Source organism: Salvelinus fontinalis, chromosome 39 (assembly GCF_029448725.1).
Source record: "Salvelinus fontinalis isolate EN_2023a chromosome 39, ASM2944872v1, whole genome shotgun sequence".
In the NCBI taxonomy this organism is placed as follows: Eukaryota; Metazoa; Chordata; class Actinopteri; order Salmoniformes; family Salmonidae; genus Salvelinus; species Salvelinus fontinalis.
This window is the reverse complement of record NC_074703.1, coordinates 986179-1009570: the sequence shown is the minus strand read 5'-3', so window position 1 is coordinate 1009570 and position 23392 is coordinate 986179. Positions and strand designations below refer to the sequence as shown.

The window sequence follows — 23392 nt, the reverse complement described above, 5'->3', positions numbered from 1 at the left end:
ATTGGATCAGGTGGGGTCTTTGGAGGGGGGGTGGGGGGGTGTATAGGATAACACAGATTGGATCAGGTGGGGTCTTTGGGGGGGGGGGGTGTATAGGATAACACTGATTGGATCAGGTGGGGTCTTTGGAGGGGGGGTGGGGGGGGTGTATAGGATAACACAGATTGGATCAGGTGGGGTCTTTGGAGGGGGGGTGGGGGGGGTGTATAGGATAACACAGATTGGATCAGGTGGGGTCTTTGGGGGGTGGGGGGGTGTATAGGATAACACAGATTGGATCAGGTGTGGTCTTTGGGGGGGGGGGGTGTATAGGATAACACAGATTGGATCAGGTGTGGTCTTTGGGGGGGGGGGTGTATAGGATAACACTGGACACCGATTGGATCAGGTGGGGTCTTTGGAGGGGGCGGGGGGGGGGGTGTATAGGATAACACAGATTGGATCAGGTGGGGTCTTTGGGGGGTGGGGGGGTGTATAGGATAACACAGATTGGATCAGGTGGGGTCTTTGGGGGGGTGGGGGGGGTGTATAGGATAACACAGATTGGATCAGGTGGGGTCTTTGGAGGGGGTGGGGGGGTGGGGGGGTGTAGGATAACACAGATTGGATCAGGTGGGGTCTTTGGGGGGTGGGGGGGTGTATAGGATAACACAGATTGGATCAGGTGGGGTCTTTGGGGGGGGGGGGTGTATAGGATAACACAGATTGGATCAGGTGGGGTCTTTGGAGGGAGGGGGGGGGGGGGGGGTGTATAGGATAACACAGATTGGATCAGGTGGGGTCTTTGGAGGGGGGGTGGGGGGGTGTAGGATAACACAGATTGGATCAGGTGGGGTCTTTGGGGGGGGGGGTGTATAGGATAACACAGATTGGATCAGGTGGGGTCTTTGGAGGGGGGGGGGTGTATAGGATAACACAGATTGGATCAGGTGGGGTCTTTGGAGGGGGGGGGGGGTGTATAGGATAACACAGATTGGATCACGTGAGGTCTTTGGAGGGGGGGTGGGGGGGTGTATAGGATAACACAGATTGGATCAGGTGGGGTCTTTGGAGGGGGGGGGTGTATAGGATAACACAGATTGGATCAGGTGGGGTCTTTGGGGGGGGGGGGTGTATAGGATAACACAGATTGGATCAGGTGGGGTCTTTGGAGGGGGGGGGGGTGTATAGGATAACACAGATTGGATCAGGTGGGGTCTTTGGGGGGGGGTGTATAGGATAACACCGGACACAGGTTGGATCAAGTGGGGTCTTTGGGGGGGGGGGGGGTGTATAGGATAACACAGATTGGATCAGGTGGGGTCTTGACGTACAGACGAAATAGAACCGACCAAAATAACCCCCGTCTGTGACTAGATTCTGATCTAGAGTATTTCAAATATGAATAAGATGTTTATAATAACCAAATGTTGAATATAATCATTATTGTGTAAATCTTCTGGTTTACTGGTAAAGAGAATAATATTATATTTATGTATATATCTTCTTTTAAGGTTATGGTAATATGCCAAAATAGTAACTTCATATAAATGACATTGGTCAAATGAATTTCAGATACAGTCGTTTACAGTGTAAAGGTGGTTTCTTTCATAAGGTGCATCAGATAATATTGACTGTGAGTAACAAAACATTAGATGAGAAACAGTGACATACACTCTGAATTACCTAAAATCCCATATTGGTCATTCACAGTCAGGCCAAACCAAGCTGTACAGGTCGTATTGGTCTTTCACAGTCAGGACAAACCAAGCTGTACAGGTCGTATTGGTCTTTCACAGTCAGGACAAACCAAGCTGTACAGGTCGTATTGGTCTTTCACAGACAGGACAAACCAAGCTGTACAGGTCATATTGGTCTTTCACAGACAGGACAAACCAAGCTGTACAGGTCATATTGGTCTTTCACAGACAGGACAAACCAAGCTGTACAGGTCATATTGGTCTTTCACAGACAGGACAAACTAAGCTGTACAGGTCGTATTGGTCTTTCACAGTCAGGACAAACCAAGCTGTACAGGTCATATTGGTCTTTCACAGTCAGGACAAACCAAGCTGTACAGGTCGTATTGGTCTTTCACAGTCAGGACAAACCAAGCTGTACAGGTCGTATTGGTCTTTCACAGTCAGGACAAACCAAGCTGTACAGGTCGTATTGGTCTTTCACAGTCAGGACAAACCAAGCTGTACAGGTCGTATTGGTCTTTCACAGTCAGGACAAACCAAGCTGTATAGTTCATATTGGTCTTTCACAGTCAGGACAAACCAAGCTGTACAGGTCGTATTGGTCTTTCACAGTCAGGACAAACCAAGCTGTACAGGTCATATTGGTCTTTCACAGTCAGGACAAACCAAGCTGTACAGGTCGTATTGGTCTTTCACAGTCAGGACAAACCAAGCTGTACAGGTCGTATTGGTCTTTCACAGTCAGGACAAACCAAGCTGTACAGGTCGTATTGGTCTTTCACAGTCAGGACAAACCAAGCTGTACAGGTCGTATTGGTCTTTCACAGACAGGACAAACCAAGCTGTACAGTTCATATTGGTCTTTCACAGTCAGGACAAACCAAGCTGTACAGTTCATATTGGTCTTTCACAGTCAGGACAAACCAAGCTGTACAGTTCATATTGGTCATTCACAGTCAGGACAAACCAAGCTGTACAGTTCATATTGGTCTTTCACAGTCAGGACAAACCAAGCTGTACAGTTCATATTGGTCATTCACAGTCAGGACAAACCAAGCTGTACAGTTCATATTGGTCTTTCACAGTCAGGCCAAACCAAGCTGTACAGTTCATATTGGTCTTTCACAGTCAGGCCAAACCAAGCTGTACAGTTCGTATTGGTCTTTCACAGTCAGGACAAACCAAGCTGTACAGTTCATATTGGTCTTTCACAGTCAGGACAAACTAAGCTGTACAGGGCATATTGGTCTTTCACAGTCAGACCAAACCAAGCTGTACAGTTCATATTGGTCTTTCACAGTCAGGACAAACCAAGCTGTACAGTTCATATTGGTCTTTCACAGTCAGGCCAAACCAAGCTGTACAGTTCATATTGGTATTTCACAGTCAGGCCAAACCAAGCTATACAGTTCATATTGATCTTTCACAGTCAGGCCAAACCAAGCCGTACAGTTCATATTGGTCTTTCACAGTCAGGACAAACCAAGCTGTACAGGTCGTATTGGTCTTTCACAGTCAGGACAAACCAAGCTGTACAGGTCGTATTGGTCTTTCACAGACAGGACAAACCAAGCTGTACAGGTCGTATTGGTCTTTCACAGTCAGGACAAACCAAGCTGTACAGGTCGTATTGGTCTTTCACAGTCAGGACAAACCAAGCTGTACAGGTCGTATTGGTCTTTCACAGACAGGACAAACCAAGCTGTACAGGTCGTATTGGTCTTTCACAGACAGGACAAACCAAGCTGTACAGGTCGTATTGGTCTTTCACAGTCAGGACAAACCAAGCTGTACAGGTCGTATTGGTCTTTCACAGACAGGACAAACCAAGCTGTACAGGTCGTATTGGTCTTTCACAGTCAGGACAAACCAAGCTGTACAGGTCGTATTGGTCTTTCACAGTCAGGACAAACCAAGCTGTACAGGTCGTATTGGTCTTTCACAGACAGGACAAACCAAGCTGTACAGGTCGTATTGGTCTTTCACAGACAGGACAAACCAAGCTGTACAGTTCGTATTGGTCTTTCACAGTCAGGACAAACCAAGCTGTACAGGTCGTATTGGTCTTTCACAGTCAGGACAAACCAAGCTGTACAGGTCGTATTGGTCTTTCACAGACAGGACAAACCAAGCTGTACAGGTCGTATTGGTCTTTCACAGACAGGACAAACCAAGCTGTACAGGTCGTATTGGTCTTTCACAGACAGGACAAACCAAGCTGTACAGGTCGTATTGGTCTTTCACAGACAGGACAAACCAAGCTGTACAGGTCGTATTGGTCTTTCACAGTCAGGACAAACCAAGCTGTACAGGTCGTATTGGTCTTTCACAGACAGGACAAACCAAGCTGTACAGTTCGTATTGGTCTTTCACAGACAGGACAAACCAAGCTGTACAGGTCGTATTGGTCTTTCACAGACAGGACAAACCAAGCTGTACAGGTCGTATTGGTCTTTCACAGACAGGACAAACCAAGCTGTACAGGTCGTATTGGTCTTTCACAGTCAGGACAAACCAAGCTGTACAGGTCGTATTGGTCTTTCACAGTCAGGACAAACCAAGCTGTACAGGTCGTATTGGTCTTTCACAGACAGGACAAACCAAGCTGTACAGTTCGTATTGGTCTTTCACAGACAGGACAAACCAAGCTGTACAGGTCGTATTGGTCTTTCACAGACAGGACAAACCAAGCTGTACAGGTCGTATTGGTCTTTCACAGACAGGACAAACCAAGCTGTACAGGTCGTATTGGTCTTTCACAGTCAGGACAAACCAAGCTGTACAGGTCGTATTGGTCTTTCACAGTCAGGACAAACCAAGCTGTACAGGTCGTATTGGTCTTTCACAGACAGGACAAACCAAGCTGTACAGGTCGTATTGGTCTTTCACAGTCAGGACAAACCAAGCTGTACAGGTCGTATTGGTCTTTCACAGACAGGACAAACCAAGCTGTACAGGTCGTATTGGTCTTTCACAGACAGGACAAACCAAGCTGTACAGGTCATATTGGTCTTTCACAGTCAGGACAAACCAAGCTGTACAGGTCGTATTGGTCTTTCACAGACAGGACAAACCAAGCTGTACAGGTCATATTGGTCTTTCACAGTCAGGACAAACCAAGCTGTACAGGTCATATTGGTCTTTCACAGTCAGGACAAACCAAGCTGTACAGGTCATATTGGTCTTTCACAGACAGGACAAACCAAGCTGTACAGGTCGTATTGGTCTTTCACAGACAGGACAAACCAAGCTGTACAGGTCGTATTGGTCTTTCACAGACAGGACAAACCAAGCTGTACAGGTCGTATTGGTCTTTCACAGACAGGACAAACCAAGCTGTACAGGACATATCATCGTTAGCATCGCTATATTTTCCTTGTTCCTTAATTGTTTGAAACCTGAACATTTTACTTCATATTATGAGGCATGTGTTACCTTCTTCAAATGAGTGTAACAGTATAACTTTAGTACGTCCCCTCGCCCCGACCTCGGGCGCGAACCAGGGACCCTCTGCACACATCAACAACGGTCGCCCACGAAGCATCGTTACCCATCGCTCCACAAAGGCCGCGGCCCTTGCAGAGCAAGGGGAAACACTACTTCTAGGTTTCAGAGCAAGTGACGTGCAAGGTTTCAGAGCAAGTGATTGAAACGCTATTAGCGCGTACCCGCTAACTAGCTAGCCATTTCACATCCGTTACAACTTATAGCCAAAATCCCACAAGAGAAACATGGAGGCCATTGTTATGTGAAGACTTCCTAATATGAGCTGTCCTGTTCTGTTGGTTTTCAAATCAACGTTCTTTCATTGTCCAACAGCCAAAGGCATTATCCTAGTCATATCAGCAACCCGTGATAGTTGTTGATTATCCTGGTCATATCAGCAACCCGTGATAGTTGTTGATTATCCTGGTCATATCAGCAACCCGTGATAGTTGTTGATTATCCTGGTCATATCAGCAACCCGTGATAGTTGTTGATTATCCTGGTCATATCAGAAACCCGTGATAGTTGTTGATTATCCTGGTCATATCAGCAACCCGTGATAGTTGTTGATTATCCTGGTCATATCAGCAACCCGTGATAGTTGTTGATTATCCTGGTCATATCAGCAACCCGTGATAGTTGTTGATTATCCTGGTCATATCAGCAACCCGTGATAGTTGTTGATTATCCTGGTCATATCAGAAACCCATGATAGTTGTTGATTATCCTGGTCATATCAGAAACCCATGATAGTTGTTGATTATCCTGGTCATATCAGCAACCCATGATAGTTGTTGATTATCCTGGTCATATCAGCAACCCATGATAGTTGTTGATTATCCTGGTCATATCAGCAACCCATGATAGTTGTTGATTATCCTGGTCATATCAGCAACCCATGATAGTTGTTGATTATCCTGGTCATATCAGCTAGTTCTCCCCTAACAACCCATGATAGTTGTTTTATCTTTAGATCTCCCCTAACAACCCATGATAGTTGTTGATTATCCTGGTCATATCAGCTAGTTCTCCCCTAACAACCCATGGTAGTTGTTGTATCTTTACATCTCCCCTAACAACCCATGATAGTTGTTGTATCTTTACATCTCCCCTAACAACCCATGGTAGTTGTTGTATCTTTAGATCTCCCCTAACAACCCATGATAGTGGTTGTATCTTTAGATCTCCCCTAACAACCCATGATAGTTGTTGTATCTTTACATCTCCCCTAACAACCCATGATAGTTGTTGTATCTATAGATCTCCCCTAACAACCCATGGTAGTTGTTGCATCTTTACATCTCCCCTAACAACCCATGATAGTTGTTGTATCTATAGATCTCCCCTAACAACCCATGGTAGTTGTTGCATCTTTACATCTCCCCTAACAACCCATGATAGTTGTTGTATCTTTAGATCTCCCCTAACAACCCATGATAGTTGTTGCAACTTTAGATCTCCCCTAACAACCCATGATAGTTGTTGTATCTTTAGATCTCCCCTAACAACCCATGATAGTCGTTGTATCTTTAGATCTCCCCTAACAACCCATGATAGTTGTTGTATCTTTAGTTCTCCCCTAACAACCCATGATAGTTGTTGTATCTTTAGATCTCCCCTAACAACCCATGATAGTTGTTGTATCTTTAGATCTCCCCTAACAACCCATGATAGTCGTTGTATCTTTAGATCTCCCCTAACAACCCATGATAGTTGTTGTATCTTTAGTTCTCCCCTAACAACCCATGATAGTCGTTGTATCTTTAGATCTCCCCTAACAACCCATGATAGTTGTTGTATCTTTAGATCTCCCCTAACAACCCATGATAGTTGTTGTATCTTTAGATCTCCCCTAACAACCCATGATAGTTGTTGTATCTTTAGATCTCCCCTAACAACCCATGATAGTTGTTGCATCTTTAGATCTCCCCTAACAACCCATGATAGTTGTTGTATCTGTAGATCTCCCCTAACAACCCATGATAGTTGTTGTATCTTTACATCTCCCCTAACAACCCATGATAGTTGTTGCATCTTTACATCTCCCCTAACAACCCATGATAGTTGTTGTATCTTTAGATCTCCCCTAACAACCCATGATAGTTGTTGCATCTTTAGATCTCCCCTAACAACCCATGATAGTTGTTGTATCTTTAGATCTCCCCTAACAACCCATGATAGTTGTTGTATCTTTACATCTCCCCTAACAACCCATGATAGTTGTTGTATCTTTAGATCTCCCCTAACAACCCATGATAGTTGTTGTATCTTTAGATCTCCCCTAACAACCCATGATAGTTGTTGTATCTTTAGATCTCCCCTAACAACCCATGATAGTTGTTGTATCTTTAGATCTCCCCTAACAACCCATGATAGTTGTTGTATCTTTAGATCTCCCCTAACAACCCATGATAGTTGTTGCATCTTTAGATCTCCCCTAACAACCCATGATAGTTGTTGTATCTTTAGATCTCCCCTAACAACCCATGATAGTTGTTGATTATCCTGGTCATATCAACAACCCATGATAGTTGTTGATTTTCCTGGTCATATCAGCAACCCATGATAGTTGTTGTATCTTTACATCTCCCCTAACAACCCATGATAGTTGTTTCATCTTTAGATCTCCCCTAACAACCCATGATAGTTGTTGCATCTTTAGATCTCCCCTAACAACCCATGATAGTTGTTTCATCTATAGATCTCCCCTAACAACCCATGATAGTTGTTGTATCTTTAGATCTCCCCTAACAACCCATGATAGTTGTTGTATCTTTAGATCTCCCCTAACAACCCATGATAGTTGTTGTATCTTTAGATCTCCCCTAACAACCCATGATAGTTGTTGTATCTTTAGATCTCCCCTAACAACCCATGATAGTTGTTGTATCTTTAGATCTCCCCTAACAACCCATGATAGTTGTTGCATCTTTAGATCTCCCCTAACAACCCATGATAGTTGTTGTATCTTTAGATCTCCCCTAACAACCCATGATAGTTGTTGCATCTTTACATCTCCCCTAACAACCCATGATAGTTGTTGTATCTTTAGATCTCCCCTAACAACCCATGATAGTTGTTGCATCTTTAGATCTCCCCTAACAACCCATGATAGTTGTTGCATCTTTAGATCTCCCCTAACAACCCATGATAGTTGTTGTATCTTTAGATCTCCCCTAACAACCCATGATAGTTGTTGTATCTTTAGATCTCCCCTAACAACCCATGATAGTTGTTGCATCTTTAGATCTCCCCTAACAACCCATGATAGTTGTTGCATCTTTAGATCTCCCCTAACAACCCATGGTAGTTGTTGTATCTTTAGATCTCCCCTAACAACCCATGATAGTTGTTGTATCTTTAGATCTCCCCTAACAACCCATGATAGTTGTTGTATCTTTAGATCTCCCCTAACAACCCATGATAGTTGTTGTATCTTTAGATCTCCCCTAACAACCCATGATAGTTGTTGTATCTTTAGATCTCCCCTAACAACCCATGATAGTTGTTGTATCTTTAGATCTCCCCTAACAACCCATGGTAGTTGTTGTATCTTTAGATCTCCCCTAACAACCCATGATAGTGGTTGTATCTTTAGATCTCCCCTAACAACCCATGGTAGTTGTTGTATCTTTAGATCTCCCCTAACAACCCATGATAGTTGTTGTATCTTTAGATCTCCCCTAACAACCCATGATAGTTGTTGTATCTTTAGATCTCCCCTAACAACCCATGATAGTTGTTGTATCTTTAGATCTCCCCTAACAACCCATGATAGTTGTTGTATCTTTAGATCTCCCCTAACAACCCATGATAGTTGTTGTATCTTTAGATCTCCCCTAACAACCCATGATAGTTGTTGCATCTTTAGATCTCCCCTAACAACCCATGATAGTTGTTGTATCTTTAGATCTCCCCTAACAACCCATGATAGTTGTTGTATCTTTAGATCTCCCCTAACAACCCATGATAGTTGTTGCATCTTTAGATCTCCCCTAACAACCCATGATAGTTGTTGTATCTTTAGATCTCCCCTAACAACCCATGATAGTTGTTGTATCTGTAGATCTCCCCTAACAACCCATGATAGTTGTTGTATCTTTAGATCTCCCCTAACAACCCATGATAGTTGTTGCATCTTTAGATCTCCCCTAACAACCCATGATAGTTGTTGTATCTTTAGATCACTCATCTTTCTACATTTCTAATGGATTTTTCCATCTCTGGCCATGAAACCATTTGCATGTACATCTACACAGGTGAGTTAACAGGTTAATCATGTCTACACAGGTGAGTTAACAGGTTAATTATGTCTACACAGGTTAATCATGTCTACACAGGTGAGTTAACAGGTTAATCATGTCTACACAGGTGAGTTAACAGGTTAATTATGTCTACACAGGTTAATCATGTCTACACAGGTGAGTTAACAGGTTAATCATGTCTACACAGGTGAGTTAACAGGTTAATCATGTCTACACAGGTTAATCATGTCTACACAGGTGAGTTAACAGGTTAATCATGTCTACACAGGTGAGGTAACAGGTTAATCATGTCTACACAGGTGAGTTAACAGGTTAATCATGTCTACAGATGTGAGTTAACAGGTTAATTATGTCTACACAGGTGAGTTAACAGGTTAATCATGTCTACAGAGGTGAGTTAACAGGTTAATCATGTCTACACAGGTGAGTTAACAGGTTAATCATGTCTACAGATGTGAGTTAACAGGTTAATTATGTCTACACAGGTGAGTTAACAGGTTAATCATGTCTACAGAGGTGAGTTAACAGGTTAATCATGTCTACACAGGTGAGTTAACAGGTTAATCATGTCTACACAGGTGAGTTAACAGGTTAATCATGTCTACACAGGTTAATCATGTCTACACAGGTGAGTTAACAGGTTAATCATGTCTACAGATGTGAGTTAACAGGTTAATTATGTCTACACAGGTGAGTTAACAGGTTAATCATGTCTACACAGGTTAATCATGTCTACACAGGTGAGTTAACAGGTTAATCATGTCTACAGATGTGAGTTAACAGGTTAATTATGTCTACACAGGTGAGTTAACAGGTTAATCATGTCTACAGAGGTGAGTTAACAGGTTAATCATGTCTACACAGGTGAGTTAACAGGTTAATCATGTCTACAGATGTGAGTTAACAGGTTAATCATGTCTACAGAGGTGAGTTAACAGGTTAATCATGTCTACACAGGTGAGTTAACAGGTTAATCATGTCTACAGAGGTGAGTTAACAGGTTAATCATGTCTACACAGGTGAGTTAACAGGTTAATCATGTCTACAGAGGTGAGTTAACAGGTTAATTATGTCTACACAGGTGAGTTAACAGGTTAATCATGTCTACACAGGTTAATCATGTCTACACAGGTGAGTTAACAGGTTAATTATGTCTACACAGGTGAGTTAACAGGTTAATCATGTCTACAGAGGTGAGTTAACAGGTTAATTATGTCTACACAGGTGAGTTAACAGGTTAATCATGTCTACACAGGTTAATCATGTCTACACAGGTGAGTTAACAGGTTAATAATGTCTACACAGGTGAGTTAACAGGTTAATCATGTCTACACAGGTGAGTTAACAGGTTAATCATGTCTACACAGGTGAGTTAACAGGTTAATCATGTCTACACAGGTGAGTTAACAGGTTAATCATGTCTACACAGGTGAGTTAACAGGTTAATCATGTCTACACAGGTGAGTTAACAGGTTAATCATGTCTACAGATGTGAGTTAACAGGTTAATCATGTCTACACAGGTTAATCATGTCTACACAGGTGAGTTAACAGGTTAATCATGTCTACAGATGTGAGTTAACAGGTTAATTATGTCTACACAGGTGAGTTAACAGGTTAATCATGTCTACACAGGTGAGTTAACAGGTTAATAATGTCTACACAGGTGAGTTAACAGGTTAATCATGTCTACAGATGTGAGTTAACAGGTTAATTATGTCTACACAGGTGAGTTAACAGGTTAATCATGTCTACACAGGTTAATCATGTCTACAGATGTGAGTTAACAGGTTAATTATGTCTACACAGGTTAATTATGTCTACACAGGTGATATCAAATCAAATTTATTTATATAGCCCTTCTTACATCAGCTGATATCTCAAAGTGCTGTAGATGACCTATGACCTCCTCTAGACATGTTTAGTATATTAGAGGAAGACCTGGCCAAGCATGTAGATGACCTATGACCTCCTCAAGACATGTTTAGTAGATGACCTACCTAGCTGACCTCTAGACATGGTTAGTAGATGACCTACCTGGCTGACCTCTAGACATGGTTAGTAGATTACCTACCTGGCTGACCTCTAGACATGTTTAGTAGGTGACCTACCTGGCTGACCTCTAGACATGTTTACTAGATGACCTACCTAGCTGACCTCTAGACATGTTTAGTAGGTGACCTACCTAGCTGACCTCTAGACCTACCTAGCTGACCTCTAGACATGTTTAGTAGATGACCTACCTAGCTACACACAGATATTATAATGGTCTCTTCATTCGGTTAGTTTTCCTATCTCCAGGTTTTCGGAGGACTACTCGTTCCACGGGTAGTTTAAACTACAGACGATGTTTACTTAATCTGGGAAAAATGACTGGAAGACCAGAATGTGCTTTGTTTAGTAAAACAATCCTACTCCAACACGGGGACAGTAACAGCAGTGTGGCGACGACACACATGTAATGTTGTGTATTTAGATGGATGGCGAGACCTGCAGTTCCAGACACAACCACTAGAGGGACGAGAGGAAATCTTCAATTAGAAAAGCCTACACAGCATGAGATGTACAGGATACTAACCAATACATTGTTGGCTTAATGTATCATTTGGGTACATCAGAAATGTTGTGGTCTGTTCTCACTGGGGTTCTGTTTGGCCAGTTCAACCCACTGGTGTGTTATGTGTCTGGGAATGTGTCACTATGGGAAAGTGAATAAGGAAATGTTTAGGAAACTGGGGAGAGCATTGACCAGAAGTTTATGGCTCTGACACTGCGTCAGATCCAAAATGGAGACCCAGTGGCCCTGCCAGACCAGTAGTGCCCCCTAGCTGCCAGGTGTTTGTTAATGTTGCCAACTCTAAATGCTTTGGTTGATGAATGATAATGTAGAGATAATATATATAAATAAAACATTTCTTTAAGGTGTAGCATGTTATTTTAACATTTTTATTTTATTAGACCTTTATTTAACTAGGCAAGTCAGTTAAGACCAAATTCATATTTACAATGACGACCTCCCGGGGAACAGTGGGTTAACTGCCTTGTTCAGGGGCAGAACGACAGATTTTTACCTTGTCAGCTCAGGGATTTGATCTTGCAACCTTTCAGTTACAAGTCCAACGCTCTAACCACTAGGCTACCTGCTCTAACCACTAGACTACCTGCTCTAACCACTAGGCTACCTGCTCTAACCACTAGGCTACCTGCTCTAACCACTAGGCTACCTGCTCTAACCACTAGGCTACCTGCTCTAACCACTAGGCTACCTGTCTCTAACCACTAGGCTACCTGCTCTAACCACTAGGCTACCTGCTCTAACCACTAGGCTACCTGCTCTAACCACTAGGCTACCTGCTCTAACCACTAGACTACCTGCTCTAACCACTAGGCTACCTGCTCTAACCACTAGGCTACCTGTCTCTAACCACTAGGCTACCTGTCTCTAACCACTAGGCTACCTGCTCTAACCACTAGGCTACCTGCTCTAACCACTAGGCTACCTGCTCTAACCACTAGGCTACCTGCTCTAACCACTAGGCGACCTGTCTCTAACCACTAGGCTACCTGCTCTAACCACTAGGCTACCTGCTCTAACCACTAGGCTACCTGCTCTAACCACTAGGCTACCTGCCGACCCTACACTCTAACCACTAGGCTACCTGCCGCCCCTCCACTCTAACCACTAGGCTACCTGCCGCCCCTCCACTCTAACCACTAGGCTACCTGCCGCCCCTCCACTCTAACCACTAGGCTACCTGCCGACCCTCCACTCTAACCACTAGGCTACCTGCCGACCCTCCACTCTAACCACTAGGCTACCTGCCGACCCTCCACTCTAACCACTAGGCTACCTGCCGCCCCTCCACTCTAACCACTAGGCTACCTGCCGCCCCTCCACTCTAACCACTAGGCTACCTGCCGCCCCTCCACTCTAACCACTAGGCTACCTGCCGACCCTCCACTCTAACCACTAGGCTACCTGCCGACCCTCCACTCTAACCACTAGGCTACCTGCCGCCCCTCCACTAACCACTAGGCTACCTGCCGACCCCCCACTCTAACCACTAGGCTACCTGCCGACCCTCCACTCTAACCACTAGGCTACCTGCCGCCCCTCCACTCTAACCACTAGGCTACCTGCCGCCCCTCCACTCTAACCACTAGGCTACCTGCCGACCCTCCACTCTAACCACTAGGCTACCTGCCGACCCTCCACTCTAACCACTAGGCTACCTGCCGACCCTCCACTCTAACCACTAGGTTACCTGCCGACCCTACACTCTAACCACTAGGCTACCTGCCACCCCTCCACTCTAACCACTAGGCTACCTGCCGACCCTCCACTCTAACCACTAGGCTACCTGCCGACCCTCCACTCTAACCACTAGGCTACCTGCCGCCCCTACGCTCTAACCACTAGGCTACCTGCCGCCCCTCCACTAACCACTAGGCTACCTGCCGACCCTCCACTCTAACCACTAGGCTACCTGCCGACCCTCCACTCTAACCACTAGGCTACCTGCCGACCCTCCACTCTAACCACTAGGCTACCTGCCGACCCTACGCTCTAACCACTAGGCTACCTGCCGCCCCTCCACTAACCACTAGGCTACCTGCCGACCCTCCACTCTAACCACTAGGCTACCTGCCGACCCTCCACTCTAACCACTAGGCTACCTGCCGACCCTCCACTCTAACCACTAGGCTACCTGCCGACCCTCCACTCTAACCACTAGGCTACCTGCCGTCGAGGTCAAATACACAAGGATGTGTTTTATTTTGTTATAACTCTTTCTAATTGTATGTGTATAGTTGTCATGGTGACTTTTTCACATAAATCTGCTAATTCTGCAATAAACACAGTGATTTTAGAAACCAGATCCCACAAAGAAACCTGTTGTCCATGTTGAATCACCTTGTAGAGAATCACGAGTCATGTTGAATCACCTTGTAGAGAATCACGAGTCATGTTGAATCACCTTGTAGAGAATCACGAGTCATGTTGAATCACCTTGTAGAGAATCACGAGTCATGTTGAATCACCTTGTAGAGAATCACGAGTCACGTTGAATCACCTTGTAGAGAATCACAAGTCACGTTGAATCACCTTGTAGAGAATCACAAGTCATGTTGAATCACCTTGTAGAGAATCACGAGTCATGTTGAATCACCTTGTAGAGAATCACAAGTCATGTTGAATCACCTTGTAGAGAATCACAAGTCACTGCTTTTGACAATAAACACAATCTGTCTGATATTGCAACATTTTATTTTTTTCCAACACACACACACACACAGAGACACACACACACACACACACACACATACAGAGAGAGACATCCATTAAAACTCTGTGACGATAATCCTAGTAGCAGATCATCCTTCTAATTTAAGTGACACAATGCACAACAATGGCAGCAATGAGAACCAAGCCTGACTGGACTGATGCACACGGAGCAAGAGAGAACTGCAGAATGAGTTCGGTCCCCGTCTAGACATGGCTGTGTTTTGTCGGTCAGTAGCTGTGACAGCCAGCAGACCACACTGCGTTTCCATCCCTGGTTCCGGCCTGTCGTTCGGTCCCCGTCTAGACATGGCTGTGTTTTGTCGGTCAGTAGCTGTGACAGCCAGCAGACCACACTGCGTTTCCATCCCTGGTTCCGGCCGGTCGTACGGTCCCCGTCTAGACATGGCTGTGTTTTGTCGGTCAGTAGCTGTGACAGCCAGCAGACCACAGTGGTGCGTTTCCATCCCTGGTTCCGGCCTGTCGTTCGGTCCCCGTCTAGACATGGCTGTGTTTTGTCGGTCAGTAGCTGTGACAGCCAGCAGACCACAGTGGTGCGTTTCCATCCCTGGTTCCGGCCTGTCGTCCGGTCCCCGTCTTGTCATACAGTCCAAACCCTCCACACAGTTCTGTGTTCCAAATGGCACCCTAGTCTCTAGGGCAGTGTTTCCCAACTCCAGTCCTCCAGTATCCCCCAACAGCCCAGCTCCAGTCCTCCAGTATCCCCAACAGCCCAACTCCAGTCCTCCAGTACCCCCAACAGCCCAACTCCCGTCCTCCAGTATCCCCAACAGCCCAGCTCCAGTCCTCCAGTATCCCCAACAGCCCAACTCCAGTCCTCCAGTACCCCCCAACAGTCCAACTCCAGTCCTCCAGTACCCCCAACAGCCCAGCTCCAGTCCTCCAGTACCCCCCAACAGCCCAACTCCAGTCCTCCAGTACCCCCAACAGCCCAACTCCAGTCCTCCAGTATCCCCAACAGCCCAACTCCAGTCCTCCAGTACCCCCAACAGCCCAACTCCAGTCCTCCAGTATCCCCAACAGCCCAACTCCAGTCCTCCAGTACCCCCAACAGCCCAACTCGTCCTCCAGTACCCCCAACAGCCCAACTCCAGTACCCCCAACAGCCCGACTCCAGTCCTCCAGTACCCCCAACAGCCCAACTCCAGTACCCCAACAGCCCTCCTCCAGTACCCCCAACAGCCCAACTCCAGTCCTCCAGTACCCCCAAAAGCCCAACTCCAAGTCCTCCAGTACCCCCCAACAGCCCAACTCCAGTCCTCCAGTACCCCCCAACAGCAGAGTTGTTCCAGAATGAGGGTGTAATACATGGAGAACAGAGTTGTTCCAGAATGAGTGTGTAATACATGGAGAACAGAGTTGTTCCAGAATGAGGGTGTAATACATGGAGAACAGAGTTGTTCCAGAATGAGGGTGTAATACATGGAGAACAGAGTTGTTCCAGAATGAGGGTGTAATACATGGAGAACAGAGTTGTTCCAGAATGAGGGTGTAATACATGGAGAACAGAGTTGTTCCAGAATGAGGGTGTAATACATGGAGAACAGAGTTGTTCCAGAATGAGGGTGTAATACATGGAGAACAGAGTTGTTCCAGAATGAGGGTGTAATACATGGAGAACAGAGTTGTTCCAGAATGAGTGTGTAATACATGGAGAACAGAGTTGTTCCAGAATGAGGGTGTAATACATGGAGAACAGAGTTGTTCCAGAATGAGGGTGTAATACATGGAGAACAGAGTTGTTCCAGAATGAGGGTGTAATACATGGAGAACAGAATTGTTCCAGAATGAGGGTGTAATACATGGAGAACAGAGTTGTTCCAGAATGAGGGTGTAATACATGGAGAACAGAGTTGTTCCAGAATGAGGGTGTAATACATGGAGAACAGAGTTGTTCCAGAATGAGGGTGTAATACATGGAGAACAGAGTTGTTCCAGAATGAGGGTGTAATACATGGAGAACAGAGTTGTTCCAGAATGAGTGTGTAATACATGGAGAACAGAGTTGTTCCAGAATGAGGGTGTAATACATGGAGAACAGAGTTGTTCCAGAATGAGGGTGTAATACATGGAGAACAGAGTTGTTCCAGAATGAGGGTGTAATACATGGAGAACAGAGTTGTTCCAGAATGAGGGTGTAATACATGGAGAAACAGAGTTGTTCCAGTCATCAGGAATATATATACAGTGTGTCAGATGAATAACAGTGGTAATAGAAGCCCTGTCATGTAACTAGTGATGCACATTTCTGATCACTTTCACAAAAGTCACATCTTTTCCAGAAATCCCATTAGGAGGATTAGGGATTTCCTTCTTATTCCCTCCTGATTCCGGTAATCTTCCAACTTTCGGAACTCTAAACCCATGTATTGGAACCTTTGTAACGTAAGGTCAATATGAGGTCAGGGTGGTTGACCCTTCACCTCTGTAAACACTTGGCGCTCCTCTAACTGAGGAGTGGTCAGACGGACGGCTGGACAGATGAGCTGGAGACGGAAGGCCAGTAGCCCTAACTGTTAACTCAGTAGCTACCGAAACCAACAATCAAGATCGTGTAATGATCCCTTTCTTAGTAAACACTCAACTGTTTGATAATGTACCTCAACAATACTGTACCTTGATAACTCTGAGCTAGAGTGAGAAGAAAATAAAATATGTCTTTGATTTGATATGTGTTTTAGGTTATTCCATTTCCTTACCTGTCCAGAGGTCCCCATTATAGATAAACTGGACATCACACCTTAGTGGAGAATCCCTCTCAGTGTGACATCAGAACGGTGCTGTCTGTAGGTCTGATGTCATCACCAGGAGACACAGGAAGTGTCTAATCTGATATGCACATTTACAGCGTGCACCGTTCATGTCTCAACACTTGATTGCAACTAATGCAATTATGTACCCTGGTAAACAAATGACAGTTTAAAACCTCCCCATCTTCAGTAAAGAGGTTTAAATGACAGTTTAAAACCTCCCCATCTTCAGTAAAGAGGTTTAAATGACAGTTAAAAACCTCCCCATCTTCAGTAAAGAGGTTTAAATGACAGTTAAAAACCTCCCCATCTTCAGTAAAGAGGTTTAAATGACAGTTAAAAACCTCCCCATCTTCAGTAAAGAGGTTTAAATGACAGTTAAAAACCTCCCCATCTTCAGTAAAGAGGTTTAAATGACAGTTAAAAACCTCCCCATCTTCAGTAAAGAGGTTTAAATGACAGTTAAAAACCTCCCCATCTTCAGTAAAGAGGTTTAAATGACAGTTAAAAACCTCCCCATCTTCTAGAAGACATCCCTCTTGCTGTTTCAGTAAAGAGGTTTAAATGACAGTTAAAAACCTCCCCATTTCTATACCAGACAAGGTGCACAGTACAGTAGGCAGCAGCATCATCATCATCAGCATCATCAGTCTCAGGGCAGTGTGATGTGGACCAGACAGAAACACTGTAGTGTCTCCTCTCAGCTCTCCTCTCCTGTCATCAAATGGCCACAGCCAATCCAAAGTCTCAGGGCAAGCACAACAATAGATCCACAGTCTAAACTGGCATTACACAGTTTCTAGCCAATAGAAATACAGTCTCTAGATTAGAACAGTATCTAGCCAATAGAAACACAGTATTTAGCTTCTAAACTGACATTCCACAACCCATGTCTTGTCATGGTACTGTGATGTTGACAAGCTGGCAGTCGGCTGAAATGATACAGGCCTTTCCTCCAAGAGCAATCTGTCTGTAACAGGCCTTTCCTCCAAGAGCCACCTGTCTGTAACAGGCCTTTCCTCCAAGAGCCACCTGTCTGTAACAGGCCTTTCCTCCAAGAGCCACCTGTCTGTAACAGGCCTTTCCTCCAAGAGCCACCTGTCTGTAACAGGCCTTTCCTCCAAGAGCAATCTGTCTGTAACAGGCCTTTCCTCCAAGAGCCACCTGTCTGTAACAGGCCTTTCCTCCAAGAGCAATCTGTCTGTAACAGGCCTTTCCTCCAAGAGCCACCTGTCTGTAACAGGCCTTTCCTCCAAGAGCAATCTGTCTGTAACAGGCCTTTCCTCCAAGAGCCACCTGTCTGTAACAGGCCTTTCCTCCAAGAGCCACCTGTCTGTAACAGGCCTTTCCTCCAAGAGCCACCTGTCTGTAACAGGCCTTTCCTCCAAGAGCAATCTGTCTGTAACAGGCCTTTCCTCCAAGAGCCACCTGTCTGTAACAGGCCTTTCCTCCAAGAGCCACCTGTCTGTAACAGGCCTTTCCTCCAAGAGCCACCTGTCTGTAACAGGCCTTTCCTCCAAGAGCCACCTGTCTGTAACAGGCCTTTCCTCCAAGAGCAATCTGTCTGTAACAGTCCTTTCCTCCAGTGTCTCCAGCCACGGTGGCAGTGTAAAGTAGAGAAAGGAAGCTTGTTGCAGCTGGAGACGGTGTCTGAGACGGTGTCTGAGACGGTGTCTGAAACGTGAAGTTTGTTGCAGCTGGAGACGGTGTCTGAGACGTGAAGTTTGTTGCAGCTGGAGACGGTGTCTGAGACGTGAAGTTTGTTGCAGCTGGAGACGGTGTCTGAGATGTGAAGTTTGTTGCAGCTGGAGACGGTGTCTGAGACGTGAAGTTTGTTGCAGCTGGAGACGGTGTCTGAGACGTGAAGTTTGTTGCAGCTGGAGACGGTGTCTGAGACGTGAAGTTTGTTGCAGCTGGAGACGGTGTCTGAGACGTGAAGTTTGTTGCAGCTGGAGACGGTGTCTGAGACGTGAAGTTTGTTGCAGCTGGAGACGGTGTCTGAGGCGTGAAGTTTGTTGCAGCTGGAGACGGTGTCTGAGATGTGAAATTTGTTGCAGCTGGAGACGGTGTCTGAGATGTGAAGTTTGTTGCAGCTGGAGACGGTGTCTGAGATGTGAAGTTTGTTGCAGCTGGAGACGGTGTCGGAGATGTGAAGTTTGTTGCAGCTGGAGACGGTGTCTGAGATGTGAAGTTTGTTGCAGCTGGAGACGGTGTCTGAGATGTGAAGTTTGTTGCAGCTGGAGAAGGTGTCTGAGATGTGAAGTTTGTTGCAGCTGGAGACGGTGTCTGAGATGTGAAGTTTGTTGCAGCTGGAGACGGTGTCTGAGATGTGAAGTTTGTTGCAGCTGGAGAAGGTGTCTGAGATGTGAAGTTTGTTGCAGCTGGAGACGGTGCCGGAGATGTGAAGCTTGTTGCAGCTGGAGACGGTGTCTGAGATGTGAAGTTTGTTGCAGCTGGAGACGGTGTCTGAGATGTGAAGTTTGTTGCAGCTGGAGACGGTGTCTGAGACGTGAAGTTTGTTGCAGCTGGAGACGGTGTCTGAGACGTGAAGTTTGTTGCAGCTGGAGACGGTATCTGAGATGTGAAGTTTGTTGCAGCTGGAGACGGTGTCGGAGACGTGAAGTTTGTTGCAGCTGGAGACGGTGTCGGAGACGTGAAGTTTGTTGCAGCTGGAGACGGTGTCTGAGACGTGAAGTTTGTTGCAGCTGGAGACGGTGTCTGAGACGTGAAGTTTGTTGCAGCTGGAGACGGTGTCTGAGAAGTTTGTTGCAGCTAGAGACGGTGTCTGAGACGTGAAGTTTGTTGCAGCTGGAGACGGTGTCTGAGACGTGACATTTGTTGCAGCTGGAGACGCTGTCTGAGACGTGAAGTTTGTTGCAGCTGGAGACGGTGTCTGAGATGTGAAGTTTGTTGCAGCTGGAGACGGTGTCTGAGATGTGAAGTTTGTTGCAGCTGGAGGCGGTGTCTGAGATGTGAAGTTTGTTGCAGCTGGAGACGGTGTCTGAGATTTGAAGTTTGTTGCAGCTGGAGACGGTGTCTGAGATGTGAAGTTTGTTGCAGCTGGAGACGGTGTCTGAGACGTGAAGTTTGTTGCAGCTGGAGACGGTGTCTGAGATGTGAAGTTTGTTGCAGCTGGAGACGCTGTCTGAGGCGTGAAGTTTGTTGCAGCTGGAGACGGTGTCTGAGACGTGAAGCTTGTTGCAGCTGGAGACGGTGTCTGAGATGTGAAGTTTGTTGCAGCTGGAGACGCTGTCTGAGAAGTGAAGTTTGTTGCAGCTGGAGACGGTGTCTGAGTCGTGAAGTTTGTTGCAGCTGGAGACGCTGTCTGAGAAGTGAAGTTTGTTGCAGCTGGAGACGGTGTCTGAGGCGTGAAGTTTGTTGCAGCTGGAGACGCTGTCTGAGAAGTGAAGTTTGTTGCAGCTGGAGACGGTGTCAGAGGCGTGAAGTTTGTTGCAGCTGGAGACGTTGTCTGAGGCGTGAAGTTTGTTGCAGCTGGAGACGCTGTCTGAGAAGTGAAGTTTGTTGCAGCTGGAGACGGTGTCTGAGGCGTGAAGTTTGTTGCAGCTGGAGACGGTGTCTGAGGCGTGAAGTTTGTTGCAGCTGGAGACGGTGTCTGAGAAGTGAAGTTTGTTGCAGCTGGAGACGGTGTCTGAGGCGTGAAGTTTGTTGCAGCTGGAGACGGTGTCTGAGGCGTGAAGTTTGTTGCAGCTGGAGACGGTGTCTGAGGCGTGAAGTTTGTTGCAGCTGGAGACGCTGTCTGAGAAGTGAAGTTTGTTGCAGCTGGAGACGGTGTCTGAGGCGTGAAGTTTGTTGCAGCTGGAGACGCTGTCTGAGAAGTGAAGTTTGTTGCAGCTGGAGACGGTGTCTGAGGCGTGAAGTTTGTTGCAGCTGGAGACGCTGTCTGAGAAGTGAAGTTTGTTGCAGCTGGAGACGGTGTCTGAGATGTGAAGTTTGTTGCAGCTGGAGACGGTGTCTGAGATGTGAAGTTTGTTGCAGCTGGAGACGCTGTCTGAGAAGTTTGTTGCAGCTGGAGACGCTGTCTGAGAAGTTTGTTGCAGCTGGAGACGGTGTCTGAGATGTGAAGTTTGTTGCAGCTGGAGACGCTGTCTGAGACGTGAAGTTTGTTGCAGCTGGAGACGGTGTCTGAGGCGTGAAGTTTGTTGCAGCTGGAGACGGTGTCTGAGACGTGAAGTTTGTTGCAGCTGGAGATGGTGTCTGAGACGCCAACCACTCTCAATTCAGTTCAGTTCCACTAAGTTGCTGTGTGAAGGACGGGTCCACACTCCCTCTAAACAAGGTATGTGTCCTTTTATAAAAGACGTTTCATCACTCAGAGAGGGGTCACGCTGCTGTCCCAACCAACCTGGTTCCTGACGTCTCTGTCAGCTGTGTTGTAGTTCTGCTGAAGGTCGAAGAGGGGAAACAAGCTTCATAGTGCCAGAACTCCTGGTCAGTCTGAGTCAGTGAACAAGACTCCTTCAGACCCCTGTTCAATCCCACACAACTAACACCAATTAAAACTCTAATCCGTCTGAGTCAGTGAACAAGACTCCTTCAGACCCCTGTTCAATCCCACACAACTAACACCACTTAAAACTCTAATCCATCTTCCTGTTGCTCTCCTTGTGTCGTTGTCAGATTTAGTCAAACATTCTGTGTTCATTTGTTTTTCGTGTCAATGATGAAAGGCTTCTCGGTAGAGAACGGATGCCTGAAGCACGGGAGTTTGAGTGATGTCACGATCTGAAACAGGAAGAATAGGGTTAGTATAGAACTGCTGGTGTAGGGACCTGCTCAGATATAGTCTCTCCTTCTGATGACAGAGAGTCAGAGGGGTGTCTATAGAGTCAGAGGGGTGTCTATAGATTCAGAGGGGTGTCTATAGATTCAGAGGGGTGTCTATAGATTCAGAGGGGTGCCTATAGATTCAGAGGGTTGTCTATAGATTCAGAGGGGTGTCTATAGATTCAGAGAGGGGTGTCTATAGATTCAGAGGGGTGTCTATAGATTCAGAGCGGGGTGTCTATAGATTCAGAGGGGTGCCTATAGATTCAGAGGGGTGTCTATAGATTCAGAGAGGGGTGTCTATAGATTCAGAGAGGGGTGTCTATAGATTCAGAGAGGGGTGTCTATAGATTCAGAGGGGTGTCTATAGATTCAGAGGGGTGCCTATAGATTCAGAGGGGTGTCTATAGATTCAGAGGGGTGCCTATAGATTCAGAGGGGTGCCTATAGATTCAGAGGGGTGTCTATAGATTCAGAGGGGTGCCTATAGATTCAGAGGGGTGTCTATAGATTCAGAGGGGTGCCTATAGATTCAGAGGGGTGCCTATAGATTCAGAGGGGTGTCTATAGATTCAGAGGGGTGTCTATAGATTCAGAGGGGCGTCTATAGATTCAGAGGGGTTCCTATAGATTCAGAGGGGTGCCTATAGATTCAGAGGGGTGTCTATAGATTCAGAGGGGCGTCTATAGATTCAGAGGAGATTCTTACGTTGTGCAGGAGGCGTCCCTAGGACTTGCTGATGTTCTCGTAGATGACATCACTGGTGATGGACTGTGTCTTCTTCTTCTTCCACATCAGCAGGACACACTGGTGGATGAACACATACTGCTCCTACAGGAAGTGACATCATACAGGAAGAATGTCAACAGAAGAATGTTTTAGTGACAGTACATAAGTGTGTCTGAAATGGCACCCTATTCCTTATATAGTGCCCTAGTTCTGACCAGAGCCCTATTCCCTATATATTGCCCTAGTTCTGACCAGAGCCCTATTCCCTATATAGATGGGGCCCTACAGAGTCTGACCAGAGACCAGATGGGTCCCTACAGTACCTCGGTCTGAGGGGACAGATACTAACCCCACTGGACTGTCTCTTACCTCTGTCTGGACCATGGAGAG

General features: G+C 45.9%; 1 protein-coding gene across 7 annotated transcripts in view; it reads right to left on the bottom strand.

Annotated features, from left to right (window-relative positions):
- Window positions 1-21639: 21639 nt before the first annotated feature.
- The window catches only part of ptpro (protein tyrosine phosphatase receptor type O), a 176247-nt gene continuing 174494 nt past the window's right edge, over window positions 21640-23392 (bottom strand). For 3 of the 7 annotated variants that reach the window (XM_055905718.1, XM_055905719.1, XM_055905716.1), the window contains exons 12-13: window positions 22982-23104; window positions 21641-22230 (exon numbers count right to left, since the gene is read on the bottom strand). In XM_055905718.1, the coding sequence (XP_055761693.1) occupies window positions 23000-23104 (105 nt within the window). In that variant the 3' untranslated portion in view covers window positions 21641-22230; window positions 22982-22999. Of the gene's footprint in view, window positions 22231-22981; window positions 23105-23392 lie in introns of all 7 variants that reach the window. The other 4 variants (XM_055905711.1, XM_055905712.1, XM_055905715.1 and 1 more) reach the window with 2 other exon arrangements.